This window comes from Podarcis bocagei (genome assembly GCF_964188305.1).
Source record: "Podarcis bocagei genome assembly, chromosome: 3".
NCBI classification, from domain to species: Eukaryota; Metazoa; Chordata; class Lepidosauria; order Squamata; family Lacertidae; genus Podarcis; species Podarcis bocagei.
Window position 1 is genome coordinate 94,217,660 of NC_138127.1, and position 13,450 is coordinate 94,231,109.

A 13,450-nucleotide genomic window follows, 5' to 3' on the forward strand; every position below is an offset into this window, starting at 1 on the left:
GCTTCTACCACTTAACACTTGAGTTTTTTTTTTTTAAAAAAAGATGCCTTCATATTTTCTAAAAAAATATCTCTGTAACTATAAGGTTTGGAAGCTTACCTTTACATGAAAGCTGGAATTCTCAAGGTGATGTGCTGCCCAGTTTCATGCAAACTTCTGCATTAACTTGTAGGTACCCTTTTGTTTATATCACAGGCAAATTCTAATGCGGACAACTTCAAGCTGATATCAGCCATATTATGTGCTGCTCTGTATCCCAATGTGGTTCAGGTAAGAGGGCAGTACTTTTCATTTCTCTTTTTCTGTCCGTATTGCACACATTGCATTTGTTCTATGCTGCATGCTTGAAAGCTGAGCTACCTGTTATTAGCAATTCCTTAAAAGGGAATCTCTCTCTTTCTCTCTTTTGTGCTTCTGTTGGGTTTAGAGACTTTTCAGTATTATCAGTGCTTTAAAGAAACATCTCCTTCACAACCCTACTGAATGGAGGTTGCTTATGAGTATTTCTATCACTGTTCCCTGTTTTTTTTTACTGTTTTAGGTGAAATTGCCAGAAGGGAAGTATCAGAAGACCAGTACAGGAGCTGTTAAAATGAAGCCAAAAGCTGCAGAGCTGAAGTTTGTTACCAAGAAGGAGGGCTCTGTTCACATTCATCCATCCTCTGTAAACTACCAGGTGATATTCCCACCCCCAGTCAGTCATTCTGTAGCTGTCGTCCACACACATACAATTCCTTCTTGGAAGAGGGGCATGCAAACCAATCAGCAGTCCATAATGCGATTCCTTGCATTTACACATCTGTAAGCCTCATTGTAATCTGTTGGACTTGTATCTATGCACAGATGCATAAGATGATAAGCAGGCTAATCTTAGTTAAACTTAGTTCACATTGGAATCAATGGGACTTAATTTATAACCAACTTGTCCCATTTGATATTCAGACAATAGGTTATTTTCCTTTCTCCTTCAGCTTACACACCCATGTGAAATTTGTGTAAAGATTTCAGACTTCTCCTACCCCTGCTGCCTGGCAAATGGTATGCTGGCATTGGACAACCTTTCCCCAGCAAAACCAATGGCCTCTGCCATATATTGTATAACTGAAGTGATAGGTATGGAACCTGTTGTTGTTGTTGTTGTTGTTGTTCTTGTTGAAGTTTCACCACAGTTTTTTTGGGTTCCTTGTTTCAGACCAGGCACTTTGATAGCCCTTACTTAGTGTATCACGAGATGGTAAAAACCAGCCGGGTGTTTATTCGAGACTGCAGCATGGTGTCTGTGTACCCACTGATCTTGTTTGGAGGCGGCCGTATTAATGTGCATCTTCAGAAGGGAGAGTTTGTCGTTTCCTTGGACGATGGGTGGATTCGTTTTGTTGCAGCCTCACACCAGGTAAGAAAATGAGCAACTCATCACATTGCATCTAATTGCTTATGATGGGGAAATTATTTTCATCGTACCAAGGGGAGAAGAACAGCTCATTCTACTTTATACTGCCATGCAGGAAATAGGTTATGACCCTTAACCAAATTTCCTCTTGAGACATTAAGTCCACTGGGCCAAAATGGATATACAGTGGTGCCTCGCAAGACAAAATTAATCCGTTCTGCGAGTCTCTTCGTCTTGCGGTTTTTTCGTCTTGCGAAGCACAGCTATTAGCGGCTTAGCGGCTATTAACGGCTTAGCGGCTATTAGCGGCTTAGCGGCTTTAAGAAAAAGGAAACAAACTCGCAAGACGTTTCGTCTTGCGAAGCAAGCCCATAGGGAAATTCGTCTTGTGAAGCGACTCAAAAAACGCAAAACCCTTTCGTCTAGCGAGTTTTTCGTCTTGCGAGGCATTCATCTTGCAGGGCACCACTGTAAAACACTAATTCCAATAGGCTTATAGAATAGCATGGGCAGCATCTGGTTCAACAAGTGTGTTTACTTTCCTAAGTTGTAAGGTCAGGTTGTTCTTTATGTCTGTATGACCAGCTATTTAAGAACCGAAGATCTTTCAGAAATTTAGGCAGATGTCCTCATCTCTTGGGTATCAACTCTGCAGTTTATGGTTGTAATACCCTGCAGTACAATTTGCATAGGCGCTTTCATGAGCACAACAAACCCCAGGCTGTAGACGGCAGGACAATTTGTATCAGCACCGCTAAAAATCAAATTTGCCTCTCAGGTTCTTCATCTGGATAAAAGCAACGGAGTATTGTGGCACCTTAGACTAACAAAATTCTTCCAGCATTATGACACTGTTGGATGCACAATGCTATATCATCTGTGGGGGTGTTAACCCTGGATATACAAGAAGAAAAGGCATAAAAAGTTAAAAGGTCCAACTGAACTGTGAAGAGCACTAATGAACACAAAATCCAGTCAAATGAGAAAAATCCCAAGTGGTGTAGGTATGGCCTGTGCAGTTTGAAAAAATGCAGTGCCTTTGATCTTCTATTTGTTGAGATTCTTAAGGACATTAATGTCATCATAGTTTTCAGGCAATGCCCGTTGAGCCTTTTTTAAAGGTAAAGGGACCCCTGACCATTAGGTCCAGTCGCAGATGACTCTGAGGTCGCGGCGCTCATCTTGCTTTATTGGCCAAGGGAGCCAGCGTACAGCTTCCGGGTCATGTGGCCAGCATGACTAAGCCACTTCTGGCGAACCAGAGCAGCACATGGAAACGCCGTTTACCTTCCTGCTGGAGCAGTACCTATTTATCTACTTGCACTTTGTGTTTTCGAACTGCTAGGTTGGCAGGAGCAGGGACCAAGCAACGGGAGCTCATCCCGTTGCGGGGATTTGAACTGCTGACCTTTTGATCAGCAACCCTAGGTTTAACCCACAGCGCTACCCGCGTCCCGAGCCTCTTTTATGCGAGTACAAATGTGAAGCATAAAAAGTACAGCAGGTCTTTCATGCAATATCAGAGGGAGGACCAGGGGCTTCAGAAGTAACTTCTAATGTAGTGAGGAACCTCAGGTTTTGCTGGACTCCCAACTCCCAGTCAGCATGGCCTAATAGTCAGAGATGATGGGGGCTTATGATCTGGCCTGGACTACCCCTAAGCAGCTTAACTCATAAGAATATTTGTGTTTTTCAGGTAGCCGAGTTAGTGAAAGAACTTCGCTGTGAGCTTGACCAGCTACTCCAGGATAAAGTAAAAAACCCCAGCATAGATCTTTGTACCTGCCCTCGAGGGTCTCGTATCATTAGCATGATCGTTAAACTTGTGACCACACAATAGCACGGAGCATTTGGTATACAGACTTATCAGCAGAACAATGGCAATAGAGATGGAAGCAACACGGATGCCTGGAAGCCGAAAGGCAAAGTGGCAATCAAAGAAACCACTATATTTGGAGTAGCCCTAATGGAGTTAATGGGGCTGGAGAAACAAGGGTGATGGGTTTTTTCACCCAAATCATGGAAAAGTTGGCATATTTTAAGGGAAACGTGAGTGTTTCCTTTCCAGGAGCAATCTGTGAAGTATAGAGTAAGAGACTACAGCATTGTTGTTTATGCTAATGAAAACTCGAGAGATCCAAAAACATTCAATTCCAATGTGTTTTTCTTGTTACTGTTTTTGTCCAATTAAGGATTAACTCTTTTTGCTACAAAATGACGGTCTATTGACTTGGCTCTTCTCCTTAAGGCAGGACTTGATGTTTACTACAGCAACTGTTTGTATTTTCCTAAATTCTATAATGGATTCCCATGTAAGCTTTCCCTAAAACCTGTCCTAATCTGATCGATTAATCAATGTTGGTTGCCAAAAATTTAAATGAAAGATAAATGGTATTTAGTATAAAAATGAACCAGGTTCTATATGAGCTGGTGTGTGTGTGTGTGTGTGTGTGTGTGTGTGTGTGTGTGTATAAAAGCACACAGGGCTCAAATTACAGCTTGCCAAAGGCTGTGGAAGTTGTCTTGCTCCTCAAAGGGTTAGTCTAGAGAAGCAAGTTCATTACTCTTTTACATTGCCTGAAGTAAACTTAGCTTCCTTGACAAGACAGCACTTATGAAAGCAGTAAGTTTGAAGTGTGCCAAGTTTTTGCAAAAGCAAGACATGAAGATAATGCTGTTACATCCTAGTTCTGAGCCCCGCTGGCTCCTGAAACCAGATCTTTCACAAGTCAGAAGAAATGGTTGAGGAATGAAAGTACAAAAGAGGCTTATTTCAGTACAGTTCATTATGACTTGTGGACCCTCATCAGCCCAGCAACTTCTTATAAACAAGGAGCGCAATCCTGCAGAAATTAATGGGACTTGAACAGAAGCTCCCATAAAGGTGCATTTAAGGATTTTTTAAAACAGTAAACCAACATTGGGGCAGGAGTGGAGAATGCACAATTGCTATGGCGACAGAAACGAGCCTGCTGGTGGTTAAAAATAAAAATAAAACTCTGTATGCTAACTTTATGTATGTCACCTGAGGTGCTCATTGGTTGGAGTAATGGTGATCAACAAGCTCTATAAATAAACAGGAACTTGTTCATTAGATTTGTAACCTATTTTGATGTTTCTTTTTTGCAAGAAATTATGTACAGGTAACTTCCCACTTGTGTGGGGGGTATTTTCCAGTCCCCCCGCATGCATAAGTGAAATTGCGTAGTGGGGAACACCTTCTAAACACTCTTTAAACACCCTCTGTTGCGCTCTCTTCAATCCAAACCAAAAATACTGTATCCAAAAATAACCACAACTATAATTGAAGCTCTGGAGCTGGCTGGAGGATGCACGGGAAAGAAGCTCCTGCTGCTGTGCTACCCAACACATCAGCTGTTAAGTGGGGAAGCTGAGCAGCTTAAACAAAGCCCTGTTATGCTTTTGGTCTCTTCAGGGCTTTCTCTGTCCTCACTAACATCCTCTGGGCTCTGGGGAGGGTCTCACGAACCACGAGGCCTGCCTAGTTTTGATGTGGATATTAACGCAAGTAAATCTACTTGCATCTGTGTAGCAGGATCAGTTGAATTGCCCCATGAGTGTCTTATCAGGAGGAAATTCTGCTATAGAGGTTTGTGTAGTAATCTTCCCTGACACCCTGTAACATAAGCCAGTGTTTCCCAACCGGTGTTCCGCGGCACACTAGTGTGCCGTGAGACATCGGCTGGTGTGCCGTGGGAGGAAGGCGGGCGAGTCGGGCGGTGAGAGGCGGCGGCGGCGGCGAGGATCCGCGTCGAGCCGGGGGCGGCTCCGCGGTGGTGGTGCCGAGCGGCGGGGCAGCGCGCGCAAAAGGGAGGATCCCTTCCTGCGGACACACTCTCTACCGAGACTCAGAGAAATCAACCTCCGGGAGAACGGGTCGCCTCCGTTCTGCCTTCAGCAGCCCATCTCTGCCTCCCAACCGTCTAACACTTGGTTACTCCTTCCGAGTTTAGCTCGCCGCCGCGCCGCGTTCCTCCTCTCCTTTCCCCGCCGCCGCCTCAGCTGCCCTCGCTCTGCTGCCTCCTCCCACCCCGGCAAGGGGGAGGGAAAAAACTTTCGCTTTTGTGCGTCCCTCCCGGCGTGACGCTGCGCGCTGACGTCACGGGGCGGGGCTTTAATGGTGGTGTGCCGCGAGATTTTTTTCCGGCTAACAGGTGTGCCGTTGCCCAAAAACGTTTGGGAAACACTGACATAAGCAATAGCCTTCAGTGTAGAAGATTACTTGCCGGTTCACTGGCTGCATATACTGCAGCGACCTGTCACCATATCACTTCTCATAAAAACTTAAAACACATCACTTTCCAGTGAATACAAAGATTTTCCGATAAGGACAAAGATGAAAGTAGCAATTTTAGGGGTTCTGAATTGGTGAAAGTACAAGCTACATATGATGCGTTTCCACAGCTATTGTAATTATTCTGCTTGTATATTATGAACTGTAGTTTATAGACGTATTCCTAATTTACTATCAGTACTAAATGGTAAGAATGTGATGTTTTCATATATGACTCTTCATGACTAATGGTTATTGAATATAAATGAGCATTCACAGGATTCCAAAAACTAACGTCAATGCTTATTTTCATATAAAAATATATATATAGTACAGATTTGTTACATTTGCCATTTCTTCACAAAACAAATCCAGAAAAACCATTCAGTTTTGACTGTGACTTTCTGATAGCACTTAGAAACACAAAATGCCTAAATTGAGGGGAAATTCAACAGGTATTGTATAGATCGGCCTCCCGAGATAACTAGAAGCCCTCTAAATATTTGGGCTATAACTGAAATCAATCCCCGGCCAATGTGAGTTTTGTAGTCCAAGTAGAAGGCATCAGGTTGGGGAAGTATAGGTTTTGCCAGTAAGTAACTTCATCCCAATTCTTCAACTCTGTCATTGCTGAAGGCCAAGATAACTTTGTATCAATCCTTGAACTCGAGACAAAATTATTTCATTGGAACTATTGCAATCCTCTGGTCCATATGGTGGGTCAATAGTCAACACCCCTGCAACACAGAGTGTGGTTTGTGACTCTCCTTGCTCCTTTACAGGAATATGGTTTTTCTCCAACCAGTTCTTCAAGCTGCTTTTCTTGTCCTCCAGCTCCTCTTGACTGTAGGTTTGGCTTTCTCCAGGCATGAATAGGTGGGCAAGTTTCTCTTTCATAGCATCAGAAGCTTCGGACAATATCTTCACCTCTTGCACTGCATGCCCCAAGATGCCTGAAACAGACACTTTTCCATTCTCAAGGGGATTTGCCAGAAGAATGCTGTCAAGAAAAGGAGTTCACATGAAGTTTTACAACTTGGTGGAAAGAGCTACAGAAATCTCGCATGCTAAACGCTATCAAATGTATACTCAACTTTATCTCGTCAAAACACACACGCCCCAACGTCTCAGTCCCACAAGCACCTGCACCATGAAGCATTCAGGTCAGGATGCAGCAGCCGCCCGCCCCCACAGCGAAAAATTAGAAGAGTGTGGAATTGCAATAGCATCCCAGGCTGATCCCATTACATCACACCAACAAAAACTAAGAGTGCAAGTTGTTGTGCCAACATTAGCTAGCGTTATCAGCAGTCATTGTCTGAAAATGTTATTACCTACATAATCCTTAAAAATATTTCAGCCACTATGTGGCTAGCCAGTGCCTACTGTACAAAAAGCAATGCATGCCAAGTGTCATTGTTCAAAGCACTTTTCCCCACTGTTGCACATTTTTCAAGCACTAAAATACAAATCTATACAAAGAAATGCGTTCCCTCAAAGTAACACCCTCCCAAATCAGTAGCGTTTAGCTCAATAGCACCTATGTATTTAGCCACTGAAAATCGAAAGGTACAACTCAGCCCTTATAGTAAGTATGGGATGCGGAAATACTAAAATCATTTCTTTTTGGAAGAACAGGTTTCAGTTGATGCATCACAGTAATTCCTAGTTGCTAAACTTTTACCCTTCTGTGGTACTGTATATGCAAAACCTCAAGCTAATGAAGTACCTCATGAAAGTGAAGTGGCAAGTACTGTACATAAAACCGATCTATTGCAGATGCATTTGGTCTTATAAACCAACCCCAAATCTTTTAACCTTGCCCATCCCTCACATTTTTTAGACCATGCTCCATTTTAAAATGGCTAATATTAACTAGAACTATTATGAAAGAAAAATGTTTAAAGGCATAGTGAGTTGCTTCCCACATCTTTTCAAAAAAATTAATGATTTGTTAACAAACGTACAAAAAAGTGCAAACATAAGAACGAAAACAAAAATCAAAGCTCCCACATTCTTAGGCAACTGTGGAATACCACTGCTAAACCTTAACATTGATGGTCAGTGACCTGATCATACTGCCTCAATTTTACCAGTGTAGAAAACTCATCTGATGCTATCTCAAACATTTTCCACTTTTCCCCTTCAGCTTTTTCAGCTGTCCTATTTATGAGAGTATCAGTGAAAAGCATAAATTGCTGGGCAAAATTTCTAGTGGTTGGTGTGAATAGAAATTCTGAAGTGTGAAGCCAGACAACACCAGACATTTGTCATAGCAGCAGCAACAACAGGCTAACTGCATGCTGAGTAGAAAGTAAAATTTACAGATATTTTACAGATTTGTTTTTCTACTAATGGTTGTACTCCCCCCTTCCCCTCCCAATTCTTGTTCTGATTCATGGTTTTGAAAATAAAATAAATGTTAATACATCTCTCTCTCTGGGTATCACACTTCCATGCATACTGAACTCCTGCTTACTTGGCAGACACTGGATCGACTGTTAAAACCCATCCTTTATACTTCTGTTTCTCAGCAGCCAGAACTTCAATTTCTTTATTCACATAAGTCAGCCATTCCAAAGGTGTCTTCCTCTGCCACTCAGTCATATTTCCTATTTGCTGAACCTAATGAGAAAACAAAAAACACACTGATCAGCAAAAGTTGATAAAACTGTCTGTTAAAACAATGTCTATACCAGTGTTTCCCAACCGGTGTTCCGCGGCACACTAGTGTGCCGCGAGATGTTGCCTGGTGTGCCGCGAGATGTTGCCTGGAGGGAGGCGGGCGAGTCCAAAAAAGGTTGGGAAACACTGATTAAGTTTCTCTTTCAAAAAGGAAACGTGGGTTAAAGCGGCGACGCCGCCCCCCACTCACTTTCCTGCTCTGGCTTCCCTAACAGTTTTCCGAGTTGCGTCACTGGATCCAGCCCCCTTTTCCACAGGTGACACGGGGCTGGAGGGAGGGAAAGAGGGCTTTACGTCGCGCACAAAGGCAGCCTCCTAGAAGCACTCTGGGCCAGCGCCGTTTCGCCAAAGGCGCCGGAGGACCCCCACCCTCAGCTCCTTCAGAAAGGAAGCCCCGCCCCTCGGCTCCCTACGAGGCCAGCCGCTGCACGCACGCGCCGGCTCGTCATCAGCTCCGTCTGTTTCCAACCCCCCTGCTCGCCTTCGCGCGAGCTCAGTCGGGTCCCTCAGCCGAAGAAGCGGAGCCTCTCTTTGCCGCCTCTTCCTTCTTCCCCGGGTCTCACTCCTGTTTGGGGCCTCCCCCGCCGCCGCCGGCCACCTCGGCCCCGCCGCCCCCTCCTCCGCCCGCTATCGCCGCCACCACCACAACAGCCGCCGCCGCCTCAGCTGGGCCCATGCCTGCCGGGAGCGGCGGCGGCAGCAGCAGCGCCCTGGCGCCCTTCCCTCACGGCGGCGACCCGGCCCTGAACGAGCAGGAGAAGGAGCTCAAGCGGCGCCTCAAGCGGCTCTACCCGGCCGTGGACGAGCAGGAGACGCCGCTGCCGCGCTCCTGGAGCCCGAAGGACAAATTCAGCTACATCGGCCTCTCGCAGAACAACCTGCGCGTCCACTACAAAGGTAGAGGGACGGAGGGAGGGCGAGGCCGAGGCCACCGCCATCCCCAGGCCCCCTCCGCCTCTTCCTCCGAAAGGCAGGCTGAGAAACTCCCAGGGAAGCTCTGAACGTCTCCCCCGAAACCGTCGGGAGGCTTCGGTTGTTGCCTTTCTCCGCCGAGGTCGGTGGACCCCGAGCCTAGGCTTCCTTCCCGCACCCCGCTTTCCGAAGACCGCACACCAGTTGGGCCAGTACATATTCCCCTCCCGTGACTGGAGCAGAATAGCCCTTTCTCTTCTTCCCCAACCCTTGTCGTTGGAGGAGTCCCTCAGTCCCTCGCTTTGCTGCCTCCTCTCCCCCCCCCCACCCCCAAAGCTTGGAGGTTCCCCGGCAAGGGGGAGGGGAAAAAATTGAAACTTTCACTTTCGTGCGTCCCTCCCGGCGTAACGCTGCGCGCTGACATCACGGGGCTGTAATGGTGGTGTGCCTCGAGATTTTTTTCATCAAACAAGTGTGCCTTTGCCCAAAAAAGGTTGGGAAACACTGGTCTAGATATCCCGCTCGTATCTAGAAGTTAGGAACAACAGCACAATCCTAGGTATGTTTATTTTATTTATTTCTCATTTATTAATTTTGTATACTGCTCTTCCTCCAAAGATTATAGGGGCTGTTCACAACATAATAAATGAGAACACAAAATACATATTAACCGAAAACCAATAACCTTCCAACAAAAAACATTTATGAGGCCATAGAATGTTAAACAGCCAAAAGTAAGAAGCAGATTTTAAAAAATAAGGTTTACAATCTAACGCAATTGACTTTAGAGACTCAAGAAGTGCAATAAGGGCACTAAGTATCACAGCTAAACATATCTTCCACCCACTCTTTTTATACTCGAGATCAGAGCATGTTTCTCCAAAAAATAATCTTACTGTGCAAATACTAAAGTGTTATTCAACCCAGAGCGAGGGCATGTTTTGGAAAGGCTCTGCAGTCCCAGAGAAGTTTATTTGCGCCCGCCTTCATCCACACAGTTCTTGCTTCTTCTCTGCCTTTATGCCCATAAAAGAGGCACGGAGCCGGATCAACAACATTTTTACATCGCACTCACCGCTAAAGATGAAATGCGGGTTTCCTTGTAATCCAGCCGGTAAAGAAGGCGAGGGATTCAGGCGAAACGCATGCAACGTTTCGCTCCCGTCGTCATTGCTTGGGCCCAGAATGCATCGGGTTGTAGTTTCAAGTTCCTCCTCTGCAAAAAAAGCAATATCCGGAAACAGCTGCTTACGGGCAACCCCTTCATTCATGGCATATTCACTCCCATCTCACACCCTAAAAATAACCGCGTTCAGCAAGCAGCTCCGCAGAACGAGCTGGCAGAGCTCGGAAGTTTAAGCAGTCCGGCAGCAAATGATACTATTTAACTTACTCCGCCTCTCTTTGCCTAACGTTAAAAAGAAAATTAAAAGCCAATTCAGAGGGCCAATCCTAATAGATGACTAATCAGAGGCAACTCCAGTAAAATATACTGGGTAAGTGTTAAGATTAGTTTTCCAGAGTGCGAATGCAAAATAAATTTGTTCGGATTAAGTCGCCCTGAATCCAGCGAGTATGCCTAGAATTGCAGCTTCAAGGGACTTTTTTAAAGGCACGTTTTTAGAAAGCCAGAATGGGGGTCACAATATTTTAAAGCAAGGAGGGTGTTTCTTTATTCTTTCTTTATTCTTTTCTTTCTTTATTCTTTCTTTATTCTTTTATTTATTCTTTCTGTAGAATAGTAGCGTTTTCCTAGCGTGCGTTGTCCTTTCCGTTCCAAGGATAATATTATTATAATAATAATAATAATAATAATAATAATAATAATAATAATAATAATAATAATTTATTTATACCCCGCCCATCTGGCTGGGCCTCCCCAGCCACTCTGGGCGGCTTCCATAAAAACCAAAAATACAATAAAATATCACACGTTAAAAACTTCCCTGAACAGGGCTGCCTTAAGATGTCTCCTGAATGTCAGGTAGTTGTTTATCGCTTTGACATCTGCTGGAAGGGCGTTCCACAGGGCGGGCGCCACTACTGAGAAGGCCCTCTGCCTGGTTCCCTGTAGCTTTGCTTCTCGCAGTGAGGGAACCGCCAGAAGGCCCTCGGCGCTGGACCTCAGCGTCCGGGCAGAATGATGGGGGTGGAGACGCTCCTTCAGGTATACTGGACCGAGGCCGTTTAGGGCTTTAAAGGTCAGCACCAACACTTTGAATTGTGCTCGGAAACGTACTGGGAGCCAATGCAGGTCTTTCAAGACCGGTGTTATATGGTCTCGGCAGCCGCTCCCAGTCACCAGTCTAGCTGCCGCATTCTGGATTAGTTGTAGTTTCCGAGTCACCTTCAAAGGTAGCCCCACGTAGAGTGCATTGCAGTAGTCCAAGCGGGAGATAACCAGAGCATGCACCACTCTGGCGAGACAGTCCGCAGGCAGATAGGGTCTCAGCCTACGTATCAGATGGATCTGGTAAACAGCTGCCCTGGACACAGATTTGACCTGTGCCTCCATGGACAGCTGTGAGTCCAAAATGACTCCCAGGCTGCGCACCTGGTCCTTCAGGGGCACAGTTACCCCATTCAGGACCAGGGAATCCTCCACACCTGCCCGCCTCCTGTCCCCCAAAAACAGTACTTCTGTCTTGTCAGGATTCAACCTCAATCTGTTAGCCGCCATCCATCCTCCAACCGCCTCCAGACACTCACGCAGGACCTTCACCACCTTCACTGGTTCTGATTTAAAAAAGAGGTAGAGCTGGGTATCATCTGCATACTGATGAACACCCAGCCCAAACCTCCTGATGATCTCTCCCAGCGGCCGCATGTAGATGTTGAAAAGCATGGGGGAGAGGACAGAACCCTGAGGCACCCCACAAGTGAGAGCCCAGGGGTCTGAACACTCATCCCCCACCACCACTTTCTGAACACGGCCCAGGAGGAAGGAGCGGAACCACTGTATAACATTACATTTGTTAGTCGCTTTATCTTACCCAAGGCAACTCAGAGCGATTTACAAGCAATCTAGCCAGTTTGCATTGCTTGAAGTAGCCCAAAACAGTGGGTCAGGTTTCAATCCTATATAGACTTAACCTGGGGTACGTAAATAAGAGTTTCCCAACTCTGCTAGCTAGCTGTTTTTTGAACTACAACTCCCATCATCCCTAGCTAGCAGGACCAGTGGTCAGGGATGATGGGAACTGTAGTTCAAAAATAGCTAGAGACGAGAGTTTGGGAAGCCCTGGTTGAATTTAACTTACTCGGGTTAGCTTCTTTATAAACATGCATAGAGCATTAAACTGACTCTCGAGTCAGCTCTATTGAACGTAGTGAGACTGACACCTGAGAAAACCGACGTCGGAGTGCACCATTAATGTTCTGCCTTTTGCATACTAGTGTTACGAGGAATCTCTTTCCTCCTCAGAGAATGAAGTGCAGTTTAGAGAAAGCTGAGGAATTGCCCTCAAGCCCCACGAATGCACGCTCGCACTTAAGTAACACTAAACGAATGCCATTATTTTAGGACAGGCTCTTTAATCTGGTGTGATGCCTGGAGTGAAGAAAACTGACAGATGTTCTGTTATTGTTCATTTTATTCAGAAGGCTCTCGCGTTCTTATTCGCTGTTGGCTGGAGGTCCTTGGGCGGAGTGTAAAAAATAAACCACCTTTTAAAAGGTTAACAGCCATCGGTTTCCCAATGGACAACACAGAAATACTGTATTGATTTACCAGGAGCTGGTAGCGGAATATAGGGGGCGCAAATGGACTAAAGACACGTGGATTTGAGGAAACAAGCGATCCCTTTCATTTGCTGCAAGGACCTTTTCAGCGACCACTGCCTTTTCACGAGCACCAACTTTCCCAAACCCTTCACTCCGCCTTGAGCAACCCCCTAAAAAAATTCAGTGCTGACAAAACTTCCCGAACGCGCAAATATATTAAAATCCGCTTCCACCCCGGGAAGCCACCGTAGAAAATCTGAGGGAAATGTTGCTGAACGGCGTACGGTGGGGCGCTCGAAACCCAGCCAGACGGGCGGGGTATAAATTATTATTATTATTATTCCCCAGAAAACGGCACGTGTTTTCAAACGGGCTAATTACACGCTCGGGCAATAACCACGTTCCCAAAATGGAGGCTGCCTCAGCCTCCGCTCCCTCCCTCCCTC

At 45.6% G+C, this 13,450-nt stretch overlaps 2 protein-coding genes across 4 annotated transcripts in view; one reads left to right on the plus strand and one right to left on the minus strand.

The window, feature by feature from the left end:
- The window catches only part of DHX57 (DExH-box helicase 57), a 35,602-nt gene extending 31,109 nt beyond the window's left edge, over positions 1–4,493 (plus strand). For both annotated transcript variants that reach the window (XM_081188407.1, XM_081188408.1), the window contains exons 21-24: positions 196–270; positions 542–676; positions 1,193–1,393; positions 3,087–4,493. In XM_081188407.1, coding sequence (XP_081044533.1) covers positions 196–270; positions 542–676; positions 1,193–1,393; positions 3,087–3,230 — 555 coding nt within the window. In that variant the 3' untranslated portion in view covers positions 3,231–4,493. The remainder of the gene's footprint in view (positions 1–195; positions 271–541; positions 677–1,192; positions 1,394–3,086) is intronic.
- Positions 4,494–5,969: 1,476 nt separating this feature from the next.
- On the minus strand, positions 5,970–13,338 carry GEMIN6 (gem nuclear organelle associated protein 6). 2 transcript variants are annotated; one of them, XM_081188880.1, is made up of 4 exons: positions 13,012–13,338; positions 10,357–10,497; positions 8,164–8,309; positions 5,970–6,684 (listed from the first exon to the last, which is right to left on the minus strand). In XM_081188880.1, the coding sequence occupies exons 3-4, from the start codon at positions 8,289–8,291 to the stop codon at positions 6,309–6,311; spliced, it is 504 nt and encodes a 167-aa protein (XP_081045006.1). In that variant the 5' UTR covers positions 8,292–8,309; positions 10,357–10,497; positions 13,012–13,338; the 3' UTR covers positions 5,970–6,308. The 2 variants fall into 2 exon arrangements, with proteins under 2 accessions (XP_081045006.1, XP_081045007.1); XM_081188881.1 differs by lacking the exon at positions 13,012–13,338 and having other exon boundaries at positions 10,357–10,810.
- Between the last annotated feature and the right edge of the window lie 112 nt (positions 13,339–13,450).